Raw genomic sequence first — 27,275 nt, forward strand, 5'->3', positions numbered from 1 at the left:
CCCAAGGACGAACCAGATTTATTTTGATTTTCCTATGATGTCAAGCAAAGAGGCACCGAGTTTGAAGGTATGCCTTGAAATACATCCACAGGTACACCTCCAATTGACTCAAATTATGTCAATTAGCCGATCAGAATTTTCCAAGCTGTTTAAAGGAAGAGTTAATTTAGTGTATGTAAACTTCTGACCCCCTGGAATTGTGATAGTGAATTATAAGAGAAATAATCTGTCTGTAAACAATTGTTTGAAAAATGACTTGTGTCATGCACAAAGTAGATGTCCTAACCGACTTCCCAAAACTATAGTTTGTTAACAAGAAATGTGTGGAGTGGTTGAAAAACGAGTTTTAATGACTCCAACCTAAGTGGATGTAAACTTCCGACTTCAACTGTATATATATATATATACACACACACACACAGAGTTGAAGTCGGAAGTTTACATACACTTAGGTTGGAGTCATTAAAACTTGTTTTTCAACCACTCCACACACACATATATATATGAGAGAACAATATAAAAACACTGCTCAAAAAAATAAAGGGAACACTAAAATAACACATGCTAGATCTGAATGAAATATTCTTATTAAATACTTTTTTCTTTACATAGTTGAATATGCTGACAACAAAATCAAACAAAAATGAGTGTTTAAGTGTTCCCTTTATTGTTTTGAGCAGGGTATATATATAAAAGGGAGTACAAAACATGTCCTATGAAAGTTTTTGTGCAATACATCAGTTTTTTATTGATATGAACAGTATATTTAAGAGGACAGATTTAAGGCGTGATATTGAACATTACATAAAAAAATAAGACACTGAAAGTAATGGTGAACATTGTGAAATCTAAAATCATTAGATTTAAACACCAATTGTTAACAGTAAAATCAGACCATGAGACTGAGTGGCTTGCAATTAATTTGATTTAAGTAATAATCAAAACAATTTCAAATCGTGAATAATCTCCTAAAACAAATATTTGGTAAAGATCATAATATTCAACAAATGGTTCAGTAGCAATAGGTTCTGGGAACATTAACCCACGTTGGACAGTCAAATATATGGAGCCCTTTTGTGTAAGATCAAGTTGTGGGGCCATGATTAAGAGGGACGGCCGGGGGCATTCGTATTGTGCCGCTAGAGGTGAAATTCTTGGACCGGCGCAAGACGGACGAAAGCGAAAGCATTTGCCAAGAATGTTTTCATTAATCACTGTGCCCCTACACACTGTTTTAAGTTCTATTTTTTGCTTCTTCCCTAATGATTAATATTAGGACTTGTAAGCGGATCCTAGAACTAAACATAAGGGTAACTTATACCCAGAGATATACTGAACAAAAATATAAAACACAACATGCAAAGTGTTGGTCCTATGTTTCTTGAGCCGAAATGTAAAAAACAAACATTTTTTCACAGAAATTTCCATACACAAAAAGCGTATTTCTCTCAAATTTTGTTCACAAATTTGGTTACATCCCTGTTAGTGAGCATTTCTCCTTTGCCAAGATAATCCATCCACCTGACAGGTGTGGCATATAAAGAAGCTGATTAAACAGGAAGATGATCACACAGGTGAACCTTGTGCTGGGGACAATAAAAGGTAACAGGAATATTTATGTCCATTATAAAGCCCTTTTGTGTGTGTGTGTGTGTGTGTGTGTGTGTGTGTGTGTGTGGGGGGGGGTTCATTCTGATTGGCTGGGCCTGGCTCCTCAGTGGGTGGTGGTGCCCCTGCCCAGTCATGTGAAATTAATAGATTAGGGCCTAATTTATCTATTTCAATTGACTGACTTCCTTCTACGAACTGTAACTCATTAAAATCTTGTTGCATGTTGCATTTATATTTTTGTTCAGTATATAACACTTTTACAACGAGTGAGTTCTTGTCCTTATAGCTTTGATCTGGTTGGCTGGAATGTGCTGGGGGCAGAGTAGTGAGATATGAGTCTACCAGCTTCCCTCCAGCCAGTAAGCAGCGCTCCATGGACAGTGGAGAAGAAGGAAGGATGGGTGGCTTCTCCAGCAAACAACACCTGGAGAGGCTGAGAGAGAGAATGTGGGTCAAAAGATGACAGAATACATCACATGAACTGTGTATGTGTGTATACCTGTTCCCCTTGTTGTGGTAGTGGTTCAGCCAGGTTGTGTATATCCTGCAGTGAGGTTCCAGTAGCGGTGTAGGTGTAGGAGCCACAGGTCCATGGGTCATGAAACCACTGAGACCTCAGGACACGCCGTGGGGTGATGGTTGGGTTCCCTACACACACAGACAAACACACAGAAACGTAACGTTATGACTAACTACTGTTCCCTGAAGGAGGGAAAAGGAGGTACAATCCAACTATGTGGAGTAACACAGTCGCAACGTATATTGAAGAACTAAAGTCACTCCTGACGAGGCCAATGAAATCCACGCCTCGCTGGAAGCCCTGCCTTCCACAGGTGATAACTCTGAGGCTCGGATATATTTCTTCAATTCTTCAAGTCAGTACCACACCTCACTGCGCCCAGAACTGGGTGGCGCAGGGCCAAACAGACGTTGTACCTCATTTTCCTCAAAGGAAAAGTAGTTATAGTCATAACGTTACATTCACTTTCAGTTGGTACACTAGGTACAACACAACTATGGGGAAATGTAATCCTGTCCCAAGTCGACCCAATGGATACCAAGTGAAATAGCCCATGGAAGACCATCCAGACCTCCAACCTGCAAGATGCAGTCGTCTGGGTATTGCACGCTGCCTTAGACCCTCTCCTGTCAGCACGCTATGGGCTACACTTGGAGCAGTGACATCCAAGCGACAAACCTCACAAAAGTGTGGTGATGCCCAACTTGCCACCGCACAAATATCCAACAGTCAATTCTTTAAATAAAGCCCAAGACGCTGCCAGACCCCTGGGTAGAGTGGGCACGTACACCGCTAGGTAACCCTTGCTGCTATAGTGACAAGAAAAAGTATGTGAACCCTTTGGAATTACCATGATTTCTGCATAAATTTGCCATCAAATTTGATCTGATCTTCATCGTCACAACAATAGACAAACTTAGTGTGCTTAAAAACTAATAACACAAATTGTATTTTTATTGTCTACAATGAAAACATAATTTAAACATTCACAGTGTAGGTTGGAAAAAGTATGTGAACCCCTTCGCTAATGACTTCTCCAAAAGCTAATTGAAGTCAGGAGTCAGCTAACCTGGAGTCCAATCAATGAGACGAGATGCCTCGCCCTATATAAAATAAAAAATTTAAATCACAAAATTTGAGTTTGCTAGTCACAAGAAGAATTGCCTGATGTGAACCTTGCCTCAAACAAAAGAGATCTCAGGAGACCTAAGAACTGTTGACTTGCATAAAACTGGAAAGGGTTACAAAAGTATCTCTAAAAGCCTTGATGTTCATCAGTCCACTAAGACAAATTTTCTATAAATGGAGAAAGTTCGGCACTGTTGCTACTCTCCCTGGGAGTGGACGTCCTGCAAAGATGACTGCAAGAGCAGAACGCTCAATGAGGTTAAGAAGAGTCCTAGTGTCAGCTGAAAGACTTCCAGAAATCTCTGGAACATGAGAACATATCTGTTGACGAGTCTACGATACGTAAAACACTAAATGATGTTCATGTGAGGACACCACGGAAGAAGACCTGGTGTTCATGTGAGGACACCACAGAAGAAGACCCATCTGGACAAGAGGAATGTGAGAATGCAGTTCATCGACTACAGCTCAGCATTTAACACCATAGTACCCTCCAAACTCGTCATCAAGCTCGAGACCCTGGGTCTCGACCCCGCCCTGTGCAACTGGGTACTGGACTTCCTGACGGGCCGCCCCCAGGTGGTGAGGGTAGGTAACAACATCTCCACCCTGCTGATCCTCAACACTGGGGCCCCACAAGGGTGCGTTCTCAGCCCTCTCCTGTACTCCCTGTTCACCCACGACTGCGTGGCCACGCACGCCTCCAACTCAATCATCAAGTTTGTGGACGACACAACAGTGGTAGGCTTGATTACCAACAACGACGAGACGGCCTACAGGGAGGAGGTGAGGGTCCTCGGAGTGTGGTGTCAGGAAAATAACCTCACACTCAACGTCAACAAAACTAAGGAGATTATTGTGGACTTCAGGAAACAGCAGAGGGAACACCCCCCTATCCACATCGATGGAACAGTAGTGGAGAGGGTAGTAAGTTTTAAGTTCCTCGGCGTACACATCACGGGCAAACTGAATTGGTCCACCCACACAGACAGCATCGTGAAGAAGGCGCAGCAGCGCCTCTTCAACCTCAGGAGGCTGAAGAAATTCAGCTTGTCACCAAAAGCACTCACACACTTCTACAGATGCACAATCGAAAGCATCCTGTCAGGCTGTATCACCGCCTGGTACGGCAACTGCTCCGCCCACACCCGTAAGGCTCTCCAGAGGGTAGTGAGGTCTGCACAACACATCACCGGGGGCAAACTACCTGCCCTCCAGGACACCTACACCACCCGATGTCACAGGAAGGCCATAAAGATCATCAAGGACAACAACCACCCGAGCCTGTTCACCCCGCTATCGTCCAGAAGGCGAGGTCAGTACAAGTGCATCAAAGCGGGAACCGAGAGACTGAAAAACAGCTTCTATCTCAAGGCCATCAGACTGTTAAACAGCCACCACTAACATTGAGTGGCTGCTGCCAACACACTGACTCAACTCCAGCCACTTTAATAATGGGAATTGATGTAAAATATATCACTAGCCACTTTAAACAATGCTACTTAATATAATGTCGGAAGACAGACAGACGGAAGCCACTCCTCAGTAAGATGCACATGACAGCCTGCTTGGTTCGCCAAAAGTCACCTAAAGGACTCTCAGACCATGAGAAATAAGATTCTCTGGCCTGAACACCGTGTGTCACTTCTGGACGAAACCTGGCACCATCCCTAGAGTGAAGCATAGTAGTGGCAGCATCCTGCTGTGGGGATGTTTTTCAGTAGTCAGGATCGAAGGAAAGATGAACGAAGAAAACCTGCTTCAGAGCGCAGACTGGGGCGAAGCACACAGCAAAGACAACGCGTGAGTGGCTTCGTGACAAATCTCTGAATGTCCTTGAGTGGCCCAGCCAGAGCCCAGACTTTAACCCTATCAAACATCTCTGAAGAGACCGGAAAATAACGGTGCAGCAACGCTCCCCATCCAACCTGACAGAGCTCGAGAGGATCTGCAGATTACAATGGGAGAAACTTCCCAAATACAGGTATGCCATGCTTGTAGCATCATACCCAAGAAGACTCGAGGCTGTAATCGCTGCCAAAAGTGCTTCAACAAAGTACTGAGTAAAGGCTCTGAATACTTATGTAAATAAGATGTTTTTAATTAAATACATTTGCAAACATTTCTAAAAACAGGTTTTTTCGTTGTCATTATGGGGTATTGTGTGTGTAGGGTGATGAGAAAAAATGTATTATTTAATCAATTTTAGAATAAGTAATGAAATGTGGGAAAAGTGAAAGGGTCTTTCCGAATGCACTGTACATCCTGATATTATCAGGTTCTGACGACTAGATGGTTCTGTTCATGCTTTTAGGCCATTTTCTTTTTAAATGTAAGAATCACCCCTCCCCTCAAAGTTAAAGGAATAGTTCACCCAAATTACATATAAGTTTCCTTACCCTGTAAGCAGTCTATGGTCAAGGTATGACAGAAACCCACACTTTGGTTTTGTTTACCTGGCCAATGTTTCAAATGCTAACTTTTTTTTAGCGTTTGTGGCACAGATCCAGTGCAAGTCAATGGAACCTATATTAGCATTTTCGCACTTCATATCCAAGGATGAAGAATCAATACTCCGAGCCGCAGCTCCATACTAATTGTCAGACATGGAGCACTGATACTATATACTCGTTGTTGGGGTGGGACTGGCGTGGTGTGTCCATGGGTGGCTTTTTACATTTTTTTTTAATGTCCAAATAAGTTTGATCCAAATCGGATGTTAGGTACTATAATAAAATATATGAATCCTATAAATAAAAAAATGCCAATTTGGGTGCAATCAATTAGCTTAATTTCCAGGAGATCAAAATTCTATTTCAACAAAATAATGTTGCAGGAATGCGAATTTGATCCTTTTTTAACATAATAAACCATTTCTTAACAATCTGAGATGGGGTGAGTGTCATAACCCCTTTTTCTTGTGCTTTTTGAGGTGGAATGACCCAGGGGCGATTCATAATAAAATAGAATTCCCAGGAATGACAAGTGTTGAGCTCGAGAAAGACCGCTCCTGTCGGGATCCAACCCTGCTTGTTCCCTCGACTCAGTTACCAACAACCAATCGCCTACAGAGCCCATAACCTGTACCACTAGACACCTCAAAGGGACTAGTGAGCTACAGGCAGGAATCATCAATGAATCCCAGTAATGAGACACCAAGGGGGGAGGGGCGCATTGGTCGCTCAGACCTGTGTTAAGGCCCCTCGCTCCGGCGGTTAGCCTAGCCAAGTTTAAAGGGGCTGCTTCCTCATCGGAGGTTCACGCAAGACCCGATTCCTCAAAATCCTCCAACTCCAGGAATTGGAAATAGGAATGGGGTTGCCATTAAGCTGGGGGAAAGCTTCATTCACAGGAAGTCAAGGCTGCTAGCTGATGTTAGCCAGGAGTCTTTTCAGTCCTAGCTAGGCTAGATGGCCTTATTGACCAAAGCAAGGTCCGTTTAGAATAACCAAGTGACTTAACACTACACTAAACAATAGAGCTACCCAAGCAACTCCACCGTGGGGAAGCAGGAATACCTAGTAGTAGCTAGTTCGCCTCTACGAACTAAGGGAACAAAAGATTAACACACTACTGACTGAAGTGTAGATTACAGACATTAAAGTACAATGGGTTAAACTGCGTATGAGGCATGTGATGGAGGGGTTAGATGTTAGAAGGTTTACCTGTGAACCTGCGTATCAGGTGTGTTACGGAGTGTGTGACGTCCTGTTCTGGCAGAGTCTCCATGAACTCAGACTCATGACCAGCGATCCAGCCACACAAAACATGGCCATACCTGGAGATACAGGGGTAGAGAGGGGGAAAGAGGGTGAGAGGCAAGAGGCGTGGGGAGTTCAAGACATTGAGTTAGAGATTTTTAGTTTGTGTGTACGTCTTAGTTACCGCTCAGTGGGTTTGAGGACAGTGAAACCAAACAGTTTCTTGATCCAGAGTCTCTCCACATCTGATACCTGGTCCACCAAGTCTGACTAGAGGGCAACAGTAAAACTTCTGTTACTGTCTGTGTGTTTGCAATGACAGATATATATTGTGTTCCTCAAGGATCTGTTTTGGGCCCAATACTCTTTTCACCGCATGCTTTGTTTCATACCTCGTCTTCCCAGACCAGGTATATGACCTCACAGTCGTCGTCCCACCAGGGTTGGTCAAACTCCACAAAGATCTTGTTGTTGGTTCCAAAGCCCATCCTCTGAACAGAGTGCAGCTTGTGGAGGGGTAGAGGAGGGGAGAGGAGGGTACCATGATGCTGCTTCAGATAACCTGATAAAATAATTGTAGATATCATTAGGTACACTGAACAAAAATGTAAACACTTCATGTAAAAAGTATTGGTCTCATGTTTCATGAGCTGAAATAAAAGATCCCAGAAATGTTCCATATGCACATTATGCAAATTTCTCTCAAATTTTGTACACAAATTTGTTTACATCCCTGTTAGTGAGCATTTCTCCTTTGCCAAGATAATACATCCACCTGACAGGTGTGGCATATCAGGAAGCTGATTAAACAGAACGATCATTACACAGGTGCACCCTGTGCTGCGGACAAAAAAAGGCCACTAAAATGTGAAGTTGTCAAACACAATACCACAGATGTCTCAAGTTCTGAGGGAGCATGTAATTGGCATGCTGACTGCAGGAATGTCCACCAGAGCTGTTGACAGATAATTTAAATGTTCATTTTTCTACCATAAGCAGCCTCCAATGTCATTTTAGAGAACTTGCTAGTATGTCCAACCGGCCTCACAACCACAGACCACGTGTAACCATGCTAGCCCAGGACCTCCACATCCAGCTTCTTCACCTACGGGATCGTCTGAGACCAGTCACCCCCGACAGCTGATGAAACTGGGGGTTTGCGGAACCAAAAAATGTCCATACAAACTGTCAGAAACCGTCTCAGGGAAGCTCATCTGCGTGTTCGTCGTCCTCACCAGGGTCTTGACCTGACTGCAGTTCAGCGTCGTATCCGACTTCAGTGGGCAACTGCTCACCTTCGATGGACACTGGCACACTGGAGAGGTGTGCTCTTCACGGATTAATCCTGGTTTCAACTGTACCGGCTTGCTGATGTCAACATTGTGAACAGCGTGCCCAATGGTGGCGGCGAGATTATGGTATGGTCAGGCATAAGCTATGGACAACGAACACAATTGCATTTTAGTGATGGCAATTTGAATGCGCAGAGATACCATGATGAGATCCTGAGGCACATTGTCGTGCCATTCTTCCGCCTCCATTACCTCATGTTCTAGCATGTTCATGTACTAGCATGTTCATGTACGGCCCCATGTCGCAAGGATCTGTACACAATTCCTGGAAACTGAAAATTTCCCAGTTCTTCCATAGCCTGCATATTCACCAGACATGTCACCCATTGAGCATGTTCGGGATGTTCTGGATCGGCGTGTACGACATTGTGTTCCCGCCAATATCCAGCAACTTCGCACAATCATTGAAGAGCAATGGAACGACATCCCACAATCAACAGCCTGGTTCTGACCCACGCCCCTACTTTAAAAAAAATAGTTATCTGGACTGATTTCCTTATATGAACTGTAACTCAGTAAAATCTTTGAAATTGCTGCATTTATATGTTTGTCCAGTGTAGTTTGAGGTTGTTCTAAAAAAAAATGTAAATGAGAGGAGAAGAGAGACATGGCATGGTGCCTATTTTAGGTAGCCTGTCAGCACAGAAAACTCACGACTTCCAGTTCTTTGAGAAGGTTCGGTCACAATGTTTGTTACTGGTTATAAAAGGTTAATGTTTAGAAACTTAGAAAAGATGTCATAAAATGTAATATAAGAGAACATTTTAACAGTAGTCATTTGACATCTGTGTGTGTGTGTGTGCGTGAGACCTACCGAGAGGGACAGTGAGGATGACGTGGTCCGCTGGGATTCTCTCTCCATCTTCACACTCCAACACAACAGGGTACTCTCTCCCTCCTTTCCTCACCACCCTCTGCCAGTGGACACAGCTGACTGGTCGATGGTAGGAGACTATCCCAGCAGGAAGCTCTTTCATCAAGTTGTCGATTAACCCTTCATAACCTCTGAAAGAGAGAACAGCAGTCTAGTCAAGTCACTCACACAGCGATGGCACTCAGCGGTAAACTGAGAAAGGTGCAATCGATGTCTATACACACACACACACACACACACAAGTATTTTTGACAGCCTAATTTAGATATTTTATGCTTAGAATTTACGACATTTGGTAGGCTATTTGTTACTCAACTTGTTTAGAATTAGATACACGCAGCTTCTCTTCGGGCATTACTTGTTGCCCTAGAATACTTAATAAAGCCTTGCTCACCAGAATAAAGTCATAACATCAATAGAATAAATGTATCAATAATCTAGCTGACATCTGTAAAGTTCTTCTTTAACGTTTAGAGACCAGGGAGAAACTGCAATAACCCGGAAAGATTTTCTGTAAAACTTCCAAATGACACCATTTTGACCGGTTTTATGAAAAGCTGTGAAAACAATCCATCAAGATTCAGATAATAATACTTCAGTTGGTCTTGGATGCATATTTTATGTGGTTAAAATAGCCTACTGTCAGCTTTGTTTCTCCGAAAAAGATGGCACGTTTGCAAAGTACTTAACGGTCCATTCGCAGTCTTTCAAGATGCTGAAATAAATACATCATTTCTCTCCACTCCTGTTCCAGAGACAAAATTGTTGCTTGCCGTAAAACGATACACCAAATGTTAATTTGGTAGCCTACTAATATTATATTAGGCTACATTGTGAGAGGTTATAGGAGTACAGTCATTGTGCAGATTTCAGTTACTATTCCATTTAACCCAGCCGAACCCCTGCGAGCCCACACAAACTGACCGGGGGAAGGTGCAGTCCAATCCAGGCAAGGTCTTGTACAGTCCAAAGGCTCCCAGGCCCAGCGTGTCCAGAGTGTGTGTTCCATTCACACAACACTCCGCCTTCAACAGAGTACTGATCAAAGACAGACGGACAGACTGACAGGACAGACTGTCACCTTGCCACCGCTCTGCTGCACGCTGACGCACCTACACACACACACACACACGGACATTTAACAGGCAAGAGATATAGGTATACGGTGTGTATATGTGTATGGGCGCATGTGTGACGTACCTTTGTCCTTATGAACTCTCCGACACTGCTATACGGTTCTCCTCCCTGTTCGCTGAACTCGCCTCCCTCCTCCAACACCTCAGCAAACAGCTCTACAGCAGGACCCATCAGCTCTGGAGTCAGCTTATGACCTGGTAGAAACATAACACAATGCTAACAAACTACCGACTAGCTAAGACTTTGTATGAACCAATGTTTTTTCTATGGGGTTCATACATTGACCGACAAAAAAAAAAAAAAAAAAAAAAAAAAGGAACGGAGAGCGCATCCGCAGTTTGGTCTGTCACTTGTACATACACAACTCATGTTAGTTCAACTTATTTTAACTTCTGACGGACAAAAAAAACGGAAAAAAAAAAAACGGACTGGGTGACATAATATTACATTTTCATCCATTAAAATCAGTCTCTGTCTGGCCCAACTTTTTACCAGAGCTGGAGAACCAGTTTGGTACCCATGGTGGGTGACCTCCTATAGCCAGGTCCTGGTTCTCCGGAGTCAGGCTCTCTGGGTCCAGCAGGCTGTACTGTCTGGACAGACAGAACACTGGGTTAGCCTCCGACGGACCATGGATCCAGTTAGCACCAATCTCTATGATGTTATTACCTAGAGGAGAGAGTGGGAAGGGAGAGAGAGAGTGTAATACATTCAAACAAGTTTTAGCGACACACAGCATATGAGTAGGTTACACAATTACACAGCAATAAAAATAAGTGCTATGGTTTTATGATACAGACTGCAGTTAAAGACGCATCATGGTTTGATATATTACCGTATATTGATAAAGCTACAGCCTACTGTATCACATGCTTTTTGACAATGTTTATTGACACCGGTCATATTCAATGGGTGTTGCCCATTTCTAAATTCATCAGTTATTCTGCACTCTGGCACAATCAGATGAGAGTGCCCTGAAATCAGAGTAGATGGCCAGACTGCAGGAATGTCCACCAGAGCTGTTGCCAGAGAATTGAATGTTAATTTCTCTACCATAAGCCACCTCCAACGTTGTTTTAGAGAATTTGGCAGTACGTCCAACTGGTCTCACAATCTCAGACCACGTGAAGCCAACGCCAGACCAGGACCTCCACATTTAGCTTCTGCAGGATTATTTAGGGTGGGGAGTTATTTCAGTCTGTAATAAAGCCCTTTTGTGGGGAAAAACTCATTCTGATTGGCTGGGCCTAGCTCCAAGTGGGTGGGCCTAAGCCCGCCCAGGCCCAACATGACTGCGACATTGCAGTCAGATTATGGCTTAATACATTTATTTCAATTGATTTCCTTATATGAACTGTAACTCAGTAAAATCTTTGAAATTGTTGCATGCTACATTTTTGTTCAGCATATATTGGATCTTTGTCCAGCTACTGTGAAAAGTTTGGATGTGTGTAAAACCATCCATAGTCTGCGTTGTTTTAACATTATATGCCCACAGGGAGAAAGGATGGTGCCTGTAAGTGTGACATAGCCTATTTAGAATTGGAATTGTATTATTCATTCTCTTTTTAGGCCTTATTAATTTATTTATTAATGTAATCTTGCTTATTAACAATGTTTGGCATGTCCATGCACAGCCATAATGCAATTTACAATAGGCCTAGATCCTATATCAGTGTGAATGCTATTGCAGCCATGCAATTACTTAGAACAATGTGGACTGCAAACGGATTCAAGTTCACATTTATCAAAGATAGGTCTACATTGTTATTTTATTTCTGTAAGGCAGTAGCCGATGTGAGTAAGACCTTTAAACAGGTCAACATTCACAAGGCCGCAGGGCCAGACGGACTACCAGGGCGTGTACTCCGAGCATGCGCTGACCAACTGGCAAGTGTCTTCACTGACATTTTCAACCTGTCCCTGGCCGAGTCCGTAATACCTACATGTTTCAAGCAGGACACCATAGTCCCTGTGCCCAAGAACACCAAGGTAACCTACCTAAATGACTAGCGACCCGTAGCACTCACATCTGTAGCCAAGAAGTGCTTTGAAAGGCTGGTCATGGCTCACAACACCATTGTCCCAGACACAACCCAATTTGCATACTGCCGCAACAGGTCCACAGATGACATAATCTCGATTGCACTAAACACTGCCCTTTCCCACCTGGACAAAAGGAACACCTATGTGAGAATGCTAAAAATTGCCAAAGACTCCAGCCACCCTAGTCATTGACTATTTTCTTTGATACCGCACGGCAAGTGGTACCAGAGCACCAAGTCTAGGTCCAAAAGGCTTCTGAACAGCTTCTACCCCCAGCCATAAGAGTGCTGAACAGCTAACCAAATGGCTACCGGGACTACATGCATTTTTACGCTGCTGTTACTCGCTGTTTATGAACTATTACCTGTGCAAAGTCACTTTACCCCTACCTACATGTACATATTACCTCAATATAGCCCCGTTATTGTCATTTTATTGTTGCTCTTTAATTTTAGTTTATTTAGTCAAATGTTTGTTTTTTCTTAACTCTTATTTTTAAGGGCTTGTAAGTAAGCATTTCACGGTAAGGTCTACTGCACCTGCTGTATTTCGGCGCATGTGACAAATAAAATGGTATTTGATTTGATTTAGAAATTAGCCCTGCTGTCACCATTTAGACATTGATACCACATATGCATTTGCTCGTTGTGGAGTTTGTCTTACACAGTGTAGTGCATTTTAGAGTTGAAGAACACCAACCAATGCAATGTAGAATCAGTTTAACAAGTGACAAACAGATTATTTTACTATTGTAACATGCAGTGGGGAGAATTCTATTGTCCCCGTCAGGAGTCCAGGCTTTTGACATAGATGGTAGAGCTCTCATCTCTGGACCACAGCTTTAGATTGCATACTGCTAAGGCACTTGTTGCTCTCTACATCAGTCAGCTACATTGGTGACCAGGGTGGGATCCTTTCGATCAGTGGAGGCTGGTGGGAGGAGCTATAGGGGGACGGGGTCATTGTAATGGCTGGAATGCAATGGTATCAAACTCATTAAACTTACGGAAACCACGTTTGAGTCTGTTCTATTAATTCAATTCCAGCCATTACAATTAGGCCGCCTCCTATAGCCCCACCCACCAACTGCCACTGCTTTCGACATCTCTATGGGGCCTAGGCACACAAATTCTCCAAGAGAGAAGTGGGAACACTGAAGTATGCATTGATTCAATTTTTACCTTTATTTAACTAGGCAAGTCAGTTAAGAACAAATTCTTATTTTCAATGACGGCCTAGGAACAGTGGGTTAACTGCCTGTTCAGGGGCAGGACGACAGATTTGTACCTTGTCGGCTCGGGGATTTGAACTTGCAACCTTCCGGTTACTAGTCCAACGCTCTAACCACTAGGCTACCCTGCCGCCCTGATGACAGTTCTACAGTCAACAGAGGCCCAGGCTTTTGGCATAGATGGTAAAGCTCTCCTTTCTGGACTGCAACATGGTAAGATTGTGCCCTCCACAGCACTTGATATACATTGATTGGTAGTTTAACCTATAATTAGATACTTCAAATACTACCTGAGACACCTTTGCTATTTGTCTCCGTACTCAATAAATGGTGAAACACTGTCATGGTGTTCTTTGTTTTCGAATGTATATGCATGAAACATACATCATGAAAACCATGTCTCACACTCAGTCATAATTTGTAGAATAACAAATGGATTGGTAAGATTTAGGCACAGTCACCTTTTATGAGGTTAGTGGGAAAGTTAATCATTTAACCCACCTAAATATACTCATATTCACTTAACATTTAGTATTCATCATTCTCCATACCTTATGTTCCAATGCATCAAACTCTATGCATGGCCACCATGGAATTGATCAGCTGCTATTTGAGAACTAATCTGGTTTAGAAATCAAAGTGGTTATCTTATTACACAGATTGTATCGCAAGGTATGCCACAGTGCCTTCAGAAAGAATTCGTACCCCTTGATTTATTCCACATTTTGTTGTGTTACAGCCTGAACTCAATGGATTAAATATACTTTTCTCAACCATCTACACATAATACCCAAAAAGTGAAAACATATTTTTAGAAAAATGAAATACAGAAATCGTATCTATATAAGAATGCACACCCGAGTCAATACACGTTAGAATAACCTTTGGCAGCGATTAAGACTCTAAGCTTAATCGCTGGTTAAGACTAAGAGCTCTGCACACCTGGATCGTACAATTTTTTTATACAATTCTTCAAGTTCTGTCAAGTTGGTTGTTGATCATTTCTAGACAGCCATTTTCAAGTCTTGCCATAGATTTCCAAGCAGATTTAAGTAAAACTGTAACTAAGTCACTCAGGAACATTCTTGGTAAGCAACTGCAGTGCATATTCGGCCTTGGGTTTTTAGGTTATTTGTCCTGCTGAAAGGTGAATGTCTCCCAGTGTCTGTTGGAAAGCAGACTGAACCAGATTTTCCCCTCTAAGATTTAGCTCTATTACGTTTCTTTTTATCGTAAAAAACACATTAGTCCTTGCCAATGACAAGCATACCCATAACATGATGCAGCCACCACCATGGTTGAAAATATGAAGAGTAGTACTCAGTGATGTGCTGGATTTGCCCCAAACATAAGGCTTTGTATTCAAGACAAAGTTAATTTCTTTGCCACATTTTTAGCAGTTTTACTTTAGTGCCTTGTTGCAAACAGAAGGCATATTTTGGAACATTTTTAGTCTGTACAAGCTTCCTTCTTTTCATTCTGTCAATTAGGTTAGCCATGATATATCAGACCTATACCACAGGTATGACAAAACATGTATTTTTTCTGCTCAAATTACGATGGTAACAAGATTATTATAGCAATAAGGCTCCTCAGGGTATTGTGGCAACGCATTGCATCGTGCCTAAGAACAGCCTCTAGCAGTGGTATATTGGCCATATACACCACACCCCCTTGGGCCTTATTGCTTAAATATGTTTTGGCAAATATGCATATTGCAGCGGTCTCCAACACGGAACCCAAACTGGCTGTGCGCGCACCATCGTCCATACATTTCTGTTGTCCCCCCTCACACCAAACGCGATCACGACACGCAGGTTAAAATATCAAAACAAACTCTGAACCAATTACATTAATTTGGGAACAGGTCAAAAAGCATTAAACATTTATGGCAATTTAGCTAGCTAGCTTTCACTTGCTAGCTAATTTGTCCTATTTAGCTAGCTTGCTGTTGCTAGCTAATTTGTCCTGGGATATAAACATTGAGTTGTTATTTTACCTGAAATGCACAAGGTCCTCTACTCCGACAATTAATCCACACAAAATGGCCAACCGAATTGTTTCTAGTCATCTCTCCTCCTTCCAGGCTTTTTCATCTTTGACCTTATATGGCGATTGGCATCTACACTTTCATAGTATTACCACGACAACCAGCAAAACAGTTTGTCTTTCAATCACCCACGTGGGTATAACCAATGAGGAGATGGGAGAGGCAGGACTTGCAGCGCAATCTGCATCAGAAATAGAAAGGAGTTCTATTTTAGCCCTTGGCATCGCAGACGCGCAATGATTGAATAACATAGATTTCGGAATGTATTTTGCGACGCGAGCGGTGTAGTCTGCCTGTTAACCTCCATTCTAGCATACATGATTACACACACCTTTCCACCTTTTGCTTTTATTTGGGATTCTATGCAAAGTATATTATTAAATGTTTCGTTAAGCTTGCAGCTAGTTCCTTGAAATGAGACAATACTTTTAATTCACTGACAGAGATATGGATAATTAAACACAAATTGACGTTTATAGTAGCTGGCTAGGCTAGTCAAACTGTAATATTGCCTAGCTTTCAATAAATTGGCTAAATGGTCAACGATGTTACCTCTTCACAGGATCAAAACAAATCGTATTGCATGCTGCATATTTCAAGTGCACTCGAAAACAGATATCTATAGCTATTCCTCTTCATCAGACAGCAACTTGCGTTCACAACAGGCTGTGTTTACGACTAGAAACAGTAGATAGAAGATTGACTGTCTTCATCACGAGGTGTACGAGAGTTCAAATTCAGCCGTTCGCCACATTTGCCCGAGTAGGCCGTGTTCAAGTATACTTTTTATGAGAAATTTCAAGGTGCCAACACATGTTATAGTCATCATAAGAATGTTTTACTGTCATATGAACAACAAAAAACAGCTCCTTCCTTAGACTGGGATCGTTCAACTTCACGTTTTTCGCCTATCCTCTTGATGGATGCAGTTGGTGAAGTGAAGACATAACTTCATGACCTTTGATCACATGATTTTTGTAAAGTTATTGCAGTCGAGATGTAAGCGTAAATCGGACGATTTTATCCCCATAATGCAACACTTTGAAAAGCGGTGAGAATCGACTTGGCAAAATTAAGTGATCCGATCGAACCCACCCTTTCTCTCCTCATGTTCCCTCTACACTCACCCATTTTGCCTGTCTTTATCCTTCCTCCACTCCGCCCCGTCGCTTCCAGGATCCTCACATTGCGGAAACCATGTTTGGTTAACTTCACAGCTGCTCCAATACCAGATATTCCACAGCCAACTATTACTATCTGCGAGTCCAAACCGTGCCGAAAAGCCATAACGATATCCTGATGTCTATCAACTGGTCTCCGTCTCTCCCTCTAGCTTCTTATTCTTCTTCGATGGGGTTTAACGGCGGTTGGCATCCAATGTTAATGGTTCATTACCGCCACCAGCTGTACGGGGTATTGAATAAGAACAACAACAAAAACATTCGGGGAAAGGTGGAAAACGACATCACACTAAATAAAACACGTAAAATAACAAGTAAAATAAAAACACCATACTTATTCAATCACAGTCCACTCCAAAATGCATCCCTACACAGGCTCAGGGGCCTGTGTACATTCACAGACAGGATTTATTGCACTGCATCGGCTGTGAAATCGCGAAGACCCCCAAAAACGTCAGCAGCATTCACAATGACTCCAATTTTCTTAGACTTCTTCTCCACTTGTGCTGTACAGTTTATAACTATTGCAATAAATAATACAAAGTCCACCTTTTTAACATGTAACATTTCACTATCCCTCGGTTGATGAGAAACCTTTGCTGGTTGTGGTGGCTCTACTTAACATTGCTTCTTCCCCACCACACGCTCCTTTACATTTTCTCACCGCCTCCAGATAAGACACGTTGGACGCTCCTTACCCTTGCCACCTCATTCTCCTTCACCCTTCATAGGGCACTCCAAGAATTCAGGTGCATGTTCACCACCACAATTGCAGCATTTCTTCCATCCTGCACACTTGACACATTACCAAATATTTTACATTTATGACACTGAAGGGGCTTGTACACAAAAGCTCTTACTGCGCATCTCATGAATCCTACGTTTATATGAGGGGGGCTTGCCTGTTTTGCATGTTATTTAAGCATTAATACGTGTCACATATCAGTTTACAACAATGTAAAAAATATATACAGAATTTAGTTATTAAAGCTGCATACAAACTTTGTCTCTTTTTTGTTTGCTTGAGAAAGGCAGCTCAAATGCAGGTGTTTCGGGCAAGCTCAGTGCTTTCTGTGGTGGTGGTGGGGCAAGCCAGCAGAAAATACGGAGCGTTGCGCTGTGATTGGCTCAGTGTTCTCTCACTCATGGGGACACTACTTCACCGCCAAGTCTAAGGGTAGACCTAAAAAATGTTTGCCCTTTGGATGCTGCCATAGAGTTACAATAGAAGTGCCCAGCCAAGAAGGCTCAAGGTCATTGGCCACAGATAAAATGATGTCAAATCACATTATATGTACAGTAGCTTTGATTGGACTGATCGTGTAAACGTCATACTTTCACAATCTTAGCTAGCAGTCATCATCATGAATAAAGTCAACAATCTACTGGTAAATCCTTTTTAATCCATGTCATATGAAGAGAAAAAATGAGGAGAAATTATAGATAAAATGTATCGATGCTGTTACGGTTTTCTTCCGTTGAAGGAGAAGCGGACCAAAATGCAGCGTGGTGGTTACTCATGTTCTTTAATGTAAAAATGAACGATACATGAAATAACTAAATCTACAAAACAACAAACGGACCGTGAAAACCTATACAGCCTATCTTGTGAAAACTAAACACAGAGACAGGGACAAACACCCACAAACACACACAAACACACACAAACAGTGAAACCCGGGCTACCTAAATATGGTTCCCAATCAGAGACAACGATAATCACCTGACTCTGATTGAGAACCGCCTCAGGCAGCCATAGAGTTTCCTAGACAACCCTACTCAGCCACAATCCCAATACCTACTAAAACCCCAATACAAAAACACACCACAAAATAAACCCATGTCACACCCTGGCCTGACCAAATAAATAAAGAAAACACAAAATACTAAGACCAAGGTGTGACAGATGCTCATCGGCCATTGGACATAAACATTACACAACAAGCTGGAAATGGCAAATTCAACAATGAGAGGTTCGGAAGGAATCAGTGACAGTGGCTGTGTAGTCCCAAATCTGGAATTAAGGGTCTCTTTTACAAGTTTAAAATGCCATGCTGTCAATGAAGCTCAAAACTGTTAACTCGGAACTGTGAAAACTTGACTTAAGTGAGTTCAAGTGAACTGGGAAGTCAGAAATAAACGAGCCCCGACTGGGAAAATACGCTTTGAACGGTCATCCAACTCAGAATTTGTAAATCCGTCCTCTTTCTAGAGCTACGACCTGAAGACCAATGACATCATCATGATTCAACCTTGCTTTTTTCCAGAGTTCCCAGTTGTTTTGAAAGTATCATATATCCAGAGAATGCCAGACTTGATGACAACATTTTCCCACAAAGGACCACAGCACAACAAGGTGAGTCCAAAAATGTATTATATGTTGCTGCATAAATTATGTAATATGTCGGGAAATGTATATTCTGTAGCTAAGAATGTGATACTACGTGTATGTTGTGTAGTAAAATGTTAGTAGCCCATGTGCCTCACCCTAATGCTTTGGTCTATTTACCCCTATTATTTTGCCTACTGTTCTGACTTGGTGGTGCACATGTAGCCTATAACCAGTTTTAGAGAAATGTAATCATCGAATATTGTAAGAGATTTCATTGTCTGCTTATATGACACTTTTATTTATCCTACGGTTCTGACTTGGTGTACAGGGAGAACACTGTAAGAACAGCCATGTTCTGAATTCTGTCTCTGTGCATTTCAATAGTGCTAAACAAATAGTTATATTGACTACGTCCGCCCTAGCTCGCTCATTAACGTTTTAATCAAAATGACGGATTGCCTCATATTTGCTTGTCGTCCCCTTTATGCCATAGTTTGTACATCTCAATTGACATTAGAAACCACATTTGTTTAAGAAAGTCAGCCATATCAACTATGTTTTTTTTAAAGGCAGTAAATGAGGCTGAATGAACTGTTTTGCTGCCAGACAAAGCTCTACTGATAGCCAGATGTAGCGGTGGTAAGATGTTGGCACTGCTGTTGGGACAGCTTTATGTCGGCCCTAAAAGTTTGTGGGCACCGTTTGTCACCATTACAGTGCAATTAATATACTGTTTAGTGTTGTGTTGTGTATGACATGCATCCCACATAATTGTTTTTTGTTGCCCCACCAGATTTACATGCTAAAATCGCCAATGGAAGGGAGAGACTGTTCATCAAAGAACAGTAGGATGGATGAAGTGAACTTCTTTTCTCCATCCACCATACAGGTCAATCGACGTGCACCAACCACTCCATCGATGTCTTCAGTTACATCCTCTACCTTTATTTATTGCGCCACCCCAGAAATAACTCCCTTGATTGGCACCCTGCTGTGAAAATCCATGCAGGAAACATTCCACTCCGATATCTTTTTCAGTCTTAACACACAATTCTTCTTCTCTGCAGACACACAAAAAATCTAAATAAGACCACTTTGTGACTCTCACCGACTCCACACTTTCTTCCAACACATTCCAGATTTTCATGGAGACGTTAAATGGATTTCCCAAGTAGCATTTATCCAAAACCCTAACCTTCCTATTTTCCAACATAGCTTTACTTCTCGTTTCCCTTTTTCTTCGCCACTGTAACCCACTCATTCTCACCTTCTGTACGATTAGCTTCACTCGACTCACTAGCAGTTTCAAACAAAACCTCAGTTTACGCCATCTTCCGCATCCATTACAGCTACTCTCTACTCGATCTAGCAGTACAGCTATCTGGCAGAAGAGCTTCCTAAGAGGGTTGTTGCTTCTTCTTCGGTGGGGCTGTTGGCATCCAACGTTATGATGCATTACCGCCATCTACTGTACTGGGGTGTGGGCCAGAGACAAGGAGAAACTAAATCCTACCTGCCAGCCCCTTTTCTCTAAAAAAGACAACAAAATGTTTGAGGCTGTATCTAATTACGTTCGACTCAGTATACTCTTTAAACTCATTTCCTGTATCCCCTTCTCCCTCATACTGGATCTCAGCCTCTCTCCTTCCCTCTCATACTACCCACACTGTTTCAGTACATGCTCCACTGTTTCGGTTTCCTGACAACAATCCCACTTTCCTGTTGGATGCTTTTCCTTTCACGTTTAAAGTCTTATTCAACTGGCTGTGTCCCACCCTTAATCTTGTAAAAAAAAAATAGCCTCCTCTCTTCTGTCTCTTCTGTCTCTTCCTTCTGTCCTTCACCTTACCGTGAAATGCTTACTTACAAGCCCTTAACCAATAATGCAGTTCAATAAATTGAGTTAAGAAAATATTTAGTCAATAAACTAAAGTAAAAAATAAAATAAAAAGTAACAATAAAATAACAATAATGAGGCGATATACAGGGGGTACCGGTACTGAGTCAATGTGTGGGGGTACAGGTTAGTAGAGGTAATTTGTACATGTAGGTAGGGGTAAAGTGACTATGCATAGATAATAAATGGGTGGCCATTTGATTAATTGTTCAGCAGTCTTATAGCTTGGGGGTAGAAGCTGTTAAGGAGGCTTTTGGACTTAGACTTGGTGCTCCGGTACTGCTTGCCGTGCGGTAGCAGAGAGAACAGTCTTTGACTTGGGTGACTGGAGTCTTTGACAGTTTTTTGGGCCATCCTCTGACACAGCCTAGTATATAGGTTCTGGATGGCAGGAAGCTTGGCCCTAGTGATGTACTGGGCCATACGCACTACCCTCTGTAAGCGCATTACGGTCAGATGCTGAGAAGTTGCCATACCAGGCGGCGATGCAACCAGTCAGGATGTTCAATGGTGCAGCTGTTGAACTTCTTGAGGACCCATGCCAAATCTTTTCAGTCTCTTGAGGGGAAAAAGGTGTTGTCGTGCCCTCTTCACAACTGTCTTGGTGTGTTTTGACCATGATAGTTTATTGGTAATGTGGACCCCAAGGAACTTGAAACTCTTGACCCGCTCCACTACAGCCCCGTCGATGTTAAAACCTGTTGCGACTCTAGGGGAAGTATTTTCATTTTTGCAAAAAAAACATTCCCGTTTTAAACGGGATATTTTGTCAGGACAAGATGCTAGAATATGCATATAATTGACAGCTTAGGACAGAAAACACTCTAAAGTTTCCAAAACTGTACAGATATTGTCTGTGAGTATAACAGAACTGATGTTGCAGACGAAAGCCTGAGAAAAATCCAATCCGGAAGTGCCCCAGGTTTTGAAAGTGCTGCGTTCCAATGAGTCCCTATTGAGCTGTGAATGTGCTATCAACCAGCTTACGCTTTCTACGTATTCCCCAAGGTGTCGACTGTTTTACACATTTATGTTGAAGAATAGCCGTAGGCAGCTACATTGCGAAGTGGTCACCTGATGGCTCCCAGGGTGACTCTCGTGTAAAATACAGAGGTAGCCATTACTCCAATCGGTCCTACTGAAAAACGAATTGTCCCGACGGATGTATTTTCGAATAGATATTTGAAAAACACATTGAGGATTGATTATAAACAACGTTTGCCATGTTTCTGTCGATATTATGGAGCTAATTTGGAATATTTTTCACCGTTTTCATAACTGCAATTTCTGGGCGATTTCTCAGCCAAACGTGAAGAACAAACAGAGCTATTTCGCCTACAAAAATAATATTTTGGGAAAAAATGAACTTTGGATATCTACCTGGGAGTCTCGTGAGTGAAAACATCTGAAGTTCATCAAAGGTAAACAATTTAATTTGATTGCTTTTCTGATTTTCGTGACAAGGTTGCCTGCTGCTAGCAAGGCATAATGCTATGCTAGGCTATCGATAAACTTACACAAATGCTTGTCTAGCTTTGGCTATTTATCATCATTAGTCATTTAGGTCAACATTGGATCATTCAGAGATCCTCACTGAACTTCTGGAGAGAGTTTGCTGCACTGAAAGTAAAGGGGCTGAATAATTTTGCACGCCCAATTTTTCAGTTTTTGATTTGTTAAAAAAGTTTGAAACATCCAATAAATGTTGTTCCACTTCATGATTGTTTCCCACTTGTTGTTGATTCTTCACAAAAAAATACAGTTTTATATCTTTATGTTTGAAGCCTGAAATGTGGCAAAAGGTCGCAAAGTTCAAGGGGGCCGAATACTTTCGCAAGGCACTGTATGCGTTCTTCTTCTTCTTTAAGTTTTATTGGCAAATCACAACCAGCTGACAGGTGCATACACCGCCACCTACTGTACCAGAGTGCGAGGCCGGCACGATCTATCTACATACACCATACTCTCTTAACTAACCCTGAATTTCTAATAAAACCTCACTACTCCCATAACCCCCTCCCAAAATACCACCCACTCCCGGTCTAACCTCTCTGACCCTATTAAACAACCTCTCCCTTTCTACATCATACATTTCACAAAACAACCGTTTCCTCTACCATACAGCGATTACACATTCCAGTACCATGTTTCCCTATCAATTTCAAAGATGAATTCAGTCCCGTATGCCCTAATCTCATCCTACACAACATAACCTCCTCCCTTCTGGTCCCATTATATGAGAGCATCTCCAGTACAGATTTCCTTGTACATGTACTATAAAAATGTGACGGGATTACTACGTTCATTCCATTGTCTCTGGAATCCAAAAGAACTGAATTTCAATACAATTTTTTTGTAACCCCAATAGTAGCATCATTATTTCTAACCAGAAATCCTCACGTTCTGACTTTCCAGATCTTAAACTACACAAAACTGATGTAGAGTCCAAACATATTACTACTCTTCTTGGTTGCACCTCCTCTATCCACTGCAATGCAGCAATTATCGCAACCATTTCTGTTGAATATACAGATAAATCATTTGTTAGTCTCTTACATAGATTAATATCGAACTCACGAATAAATACACCTGCTCCTGTCTTCCAATTCATGGGATCCTTTGAACCATTTGTATACACTGCAAAGCAAGTATAAAACTGATTACTTGTCACATCCTGATCTGTTCTGATCTGTCACCTGTTCTTGTGATTGTCTCCATCTCCTCCAGGTGTCGCTTATTTTCCCCAGTGTATTTATCCCAGTGTTTCCTGTCTCTCTGTGCCAGTTCATATTGTATGTTCCCGTGCTCCTGTTTTCTATTCTCTTTTTCTAGTCTCCCCGGTTTTGACCCTTGCCTGTTTGTTTCTGGACTCCGTACCCACCTGCCTGACCCTTCTGCCTGCCCTGACATCGAGCCTGTCTGCCACTCTTTACCTCTTGGACTCAGAATCTGGTTTTGACCTTTTGCCTGTCCACGACCATTCTCTTTCCATCTAGACTCTAACCATCTGCCTCCTGTGTCTGCATCTGGGTCTCGCCTTGTTCCCTTATATTACTAATATCTACATCCCCTATTGTTCCTACATTAACTTCTTCACACCACTGTTTATTTTCTTCAGACTAAGATCAACATATGGTCTTGTATAAAACTATGGTGGCACATTTCCTAATGCCACAGATGGCCATATAACAATATCTCTGAGTCCATATTCTTCAACCCTTTTTCAAATCTCTGGGCCAAAACCCCTCTTTTGATATCATTCTTATTCCCAGCAGTCTTCCAATACTGTCAGTGTAGAATGATATACTATACTACCCTTCAGTCTTGCCCATTCTGCCAGGGCTAGCTTAACTCTTCTAAGGGATAGTGGCATTTCCCCAGTATCTAATTGTAAAGCCTCAACCGTTGTAGTTTTAGATGCAAAACGCAACAGCAATGTAAAAGCCGCAAAACCATATACAAAGCTCGCATCCATTATCTATGGACGATCTCATCAAAGTACAATAAATATTCAGTAAAGATAGCCTATTTGCCCCCAATCATGCCCAACTATTGTCCTCATTGTCATGTTCTGACCTTAGTTCCTTTGTTTTGTCTTTTGTTTTAGTATGGTCAGGGTGTGAGTTGGGTGGGTTGTCTATGTTAGTTTGTCTATGATTTTCTATTTCTGTGTTTGGCCTGGTATGGTTCTCAATCAGAGGCAGCTGTCAATCGTTGTCCCTGATTGAGAACCATATTTAGGTAGCCTGTTTTCCATTGTGTTTTGTGGGTGGTTGTTTTCAGTCTTTGTGTTGTCTGGTTTCAGTCTTTGTGTGTCTGTGTTACGCCCCTGAAAACAGGGGAGAAATAATCACGAGAGTGATACGGTGTTGTTTTCTCAATTCAACTTTTAGTTCAATAATTTTACAAAAGTAACACATTACAAAACAACAGAAAAACCATTATACAAATAACACAGCAAAATATCTTATTAACAACGCACATATTCATTCACAATCAACATAAAATGGCAGCTACTCTCAGTACGATGCTATTCTTCGCTACAACCGAGCAGGGCTCATATTACTCTCTTCAAACTTAACTCTAACTTCCTCAAGATGTTATTAAGACACACCTTAAACACTCTTGACATGTTAGCGAGTTATAACATTTAAATTACTATTTTTTTATCATCAATAAAGTACCTGAAAACAGGGCATAAATAATCACGAGAGTGATACGGTGTTGTTTTCTCAATTCAACTTTTAGTTCAATGAGAAAAGACCTGATTTCCCCAGGAATATGGGTGGAGACCAGAGCAATCGATCTCCGGCTCATAGATTAAGAGCATTTCGTAGATCCCAGATTAACACTTTTAGGCACCACAAAATAAAGTAATCAATATAATATTTACACATTACTCTCACAATTTGTACCCTTTGTACGCTTGACGGATTTGAACTTTAACACAATTATGAATGTTTTCTATCTCTATCAACTAATACTGAATGCATGATCTTTTTAACCTTAGATGTTTTAAGATACTCACATACTATGAACTTACTAATACTTTTTAATGTATAACAGGCTATGCATATTTCCTTTAATCCTTTAACCTGTCACATCTGCACCAGACAGAACTGTTTCGGTTGTTTCTTTGTTGTTTTGTTATTCAGTGTTCAGTTTACTTTATTAAAAAGATGAACATGTACCACGCTGCGCATTAGTCCTCACCTTCTTCCCACGACAGCCGTTACACTCATAAGATGTAATACTTTCTTACAATTAGTCTCAATACATGTAATGTGACATCTCCATGTAAGCTTTTCATCAAACTATAGCCCCAAATAATACAATTCTGTTACCCTTTCCATTTGTTCTCCAAAAAATTAAACACTAACATCTTCCTTAATCTTTTTGTTAGTGGACAACATCTGGCAAGATTTAGATAAAGATAACTTGAAACCCCATAATAAGGACCATTCCTCTACTGCTACAACAGCACCTTGCATTTTCTCTATTACATAAGGAATATTCATTCCCCTTTTCCAAATTGCACCATCATCTGCATGTAACGCTGCCCCTATACCCTTTCCAATATCCCCAAAGATATCATCAATCATCAACGTGAATAAGATAGGACTAATAGCACTACCCTGTGGAGTTCCATTTTCCACCTCATATTCTCTTGATAACACCAATCCCAGCCAAACCTGGAAGATTCGGTCAAACAAGAAATCCATAATCCAGTTATATGGGGTAGATGGGGTACTTGAGAAGACCATAGGCCTACTGGTAAAATGCACATGAGTGGGTACTTTAGGGGTACTTCGGGCAGAGCAAATTTCATATGGTGGTACAGTAACTGAAAAAGGTTGGGAACCACTGTTCTAGATAATACATCAATCTTCCTACAATCAACTTTTCCATTCATTTAAAGAGATTTGATGTACATGCAATAGGTCTATAACTAACAGGACTGGATTGATCTTTACCAGGCGTGACAAAAGGCAAAACCACAGCACGTTTCCATCCTGATGGTAGCACCCCTGTCCTCCAGATTTTGTTAAATAAACTCAAAATCTTTCCCAAAACTGCTGTAGGCAGATGTTTAAACATATTGTAGCATAATCAATCCTCACCTGGAGCAGTGCAACCCCACCCCTCTAAAGCCCTTTCAAACATGGCGAATTCAGCATCCAATGACTCTCCAGAATCACACTTCTTACGGTTTACATCTTGATGCATTTTTATAATTTCTTCCTTACGTCTTTTACATTCATCTCATAGATTGCCAACTTTATGCACTGCTGCAAAAGCTCTTCCTAGAGCATCTGCTTTTTCTTTGTTTGGAACAGCCATAACATCTTTCTCAGCTATCACAGGTATCTGTCCTGTCTGTCCTTTCCCCATCATCCTCTTTAGCATTTTCCACACATCCCCCAGTTGTGTTTCCCTTCCTATAGAAGAACAGAAATCCCACCATGCACCTTCCTTTGTGTTCTTAATGACTTTCCTATAGCCCAATGCTCTCTTTCTCTGAAAGACTATCATGCTATCAAATGTCAAATTATTCTTCAATGTTTTAAAAGCATTATCACGATCAATCGCCTTATTACATGCTTCCGTCCACCAAGGAAGTGTCTTTCCTCTACCATCCCCCTCATCTTATTGGAATAGCCAATACGGCAGCATCCAATACGACTGACCTTTCCATTGACAATTTATGACTCTCC

The 27,275-nt window shown here is 41.7% G+C and overlaps 1 protein-coding gene across 1 annotated transcript; it reads right to left on the reverse strand.

Annotated features, from left to right (window-relative positions):
* Window positions 1-1,661: 1,661 nt before the first annotated feature.
* paox (polyamine oxidase) lies at window positions 1,662-17,036 on the reverse strand. Its single transcript, XM_024424298.2, has 10 exons — window positions 16,778-17,036; window positions 10,816-10,992; window positions 10,387-10,517; window positions 10,111-10,298; window positions 9,127-9,317; window positions 7,353-7,522; window positions 7,145-7,230; window positions 6,925-7,037; window positions 2,111-2,259; window positions 1,662-2,044 (listed from the first exon to the last, which is right to left on the reverse strand). Exons 1-10 carry the CDS (start codon window positions 16,935-16,937, stop codon window positions 1,892-1,894), a joined length of 1,518 nt encoding a protein of 505 aa, XP_024280066.1. The 5' UTR covers window positions 16,938-17,036; the 3' UTR covers window positions 1,662-1,891.
* Window positions 17,037-27,275: the final 10,239 nt, after the last annotated feature.

The sequence above is a fragment of the Oncorhynchus tshawytscha genome, linkage group LG06, assembly GCF_018296145.1.
Source record: "Oncorhynchus tshawytscha isolate Ot180627B linkage group LG06, Otsh_v2.0, whole genome shotgun sequence".
Lineage (NCBI taxonomy): Eukaryota > Metazoa > Chordata > Actinopteri > Salmoniformes > Salmonidae > Oncorhynchus > Oncorhynchus tshawytscha.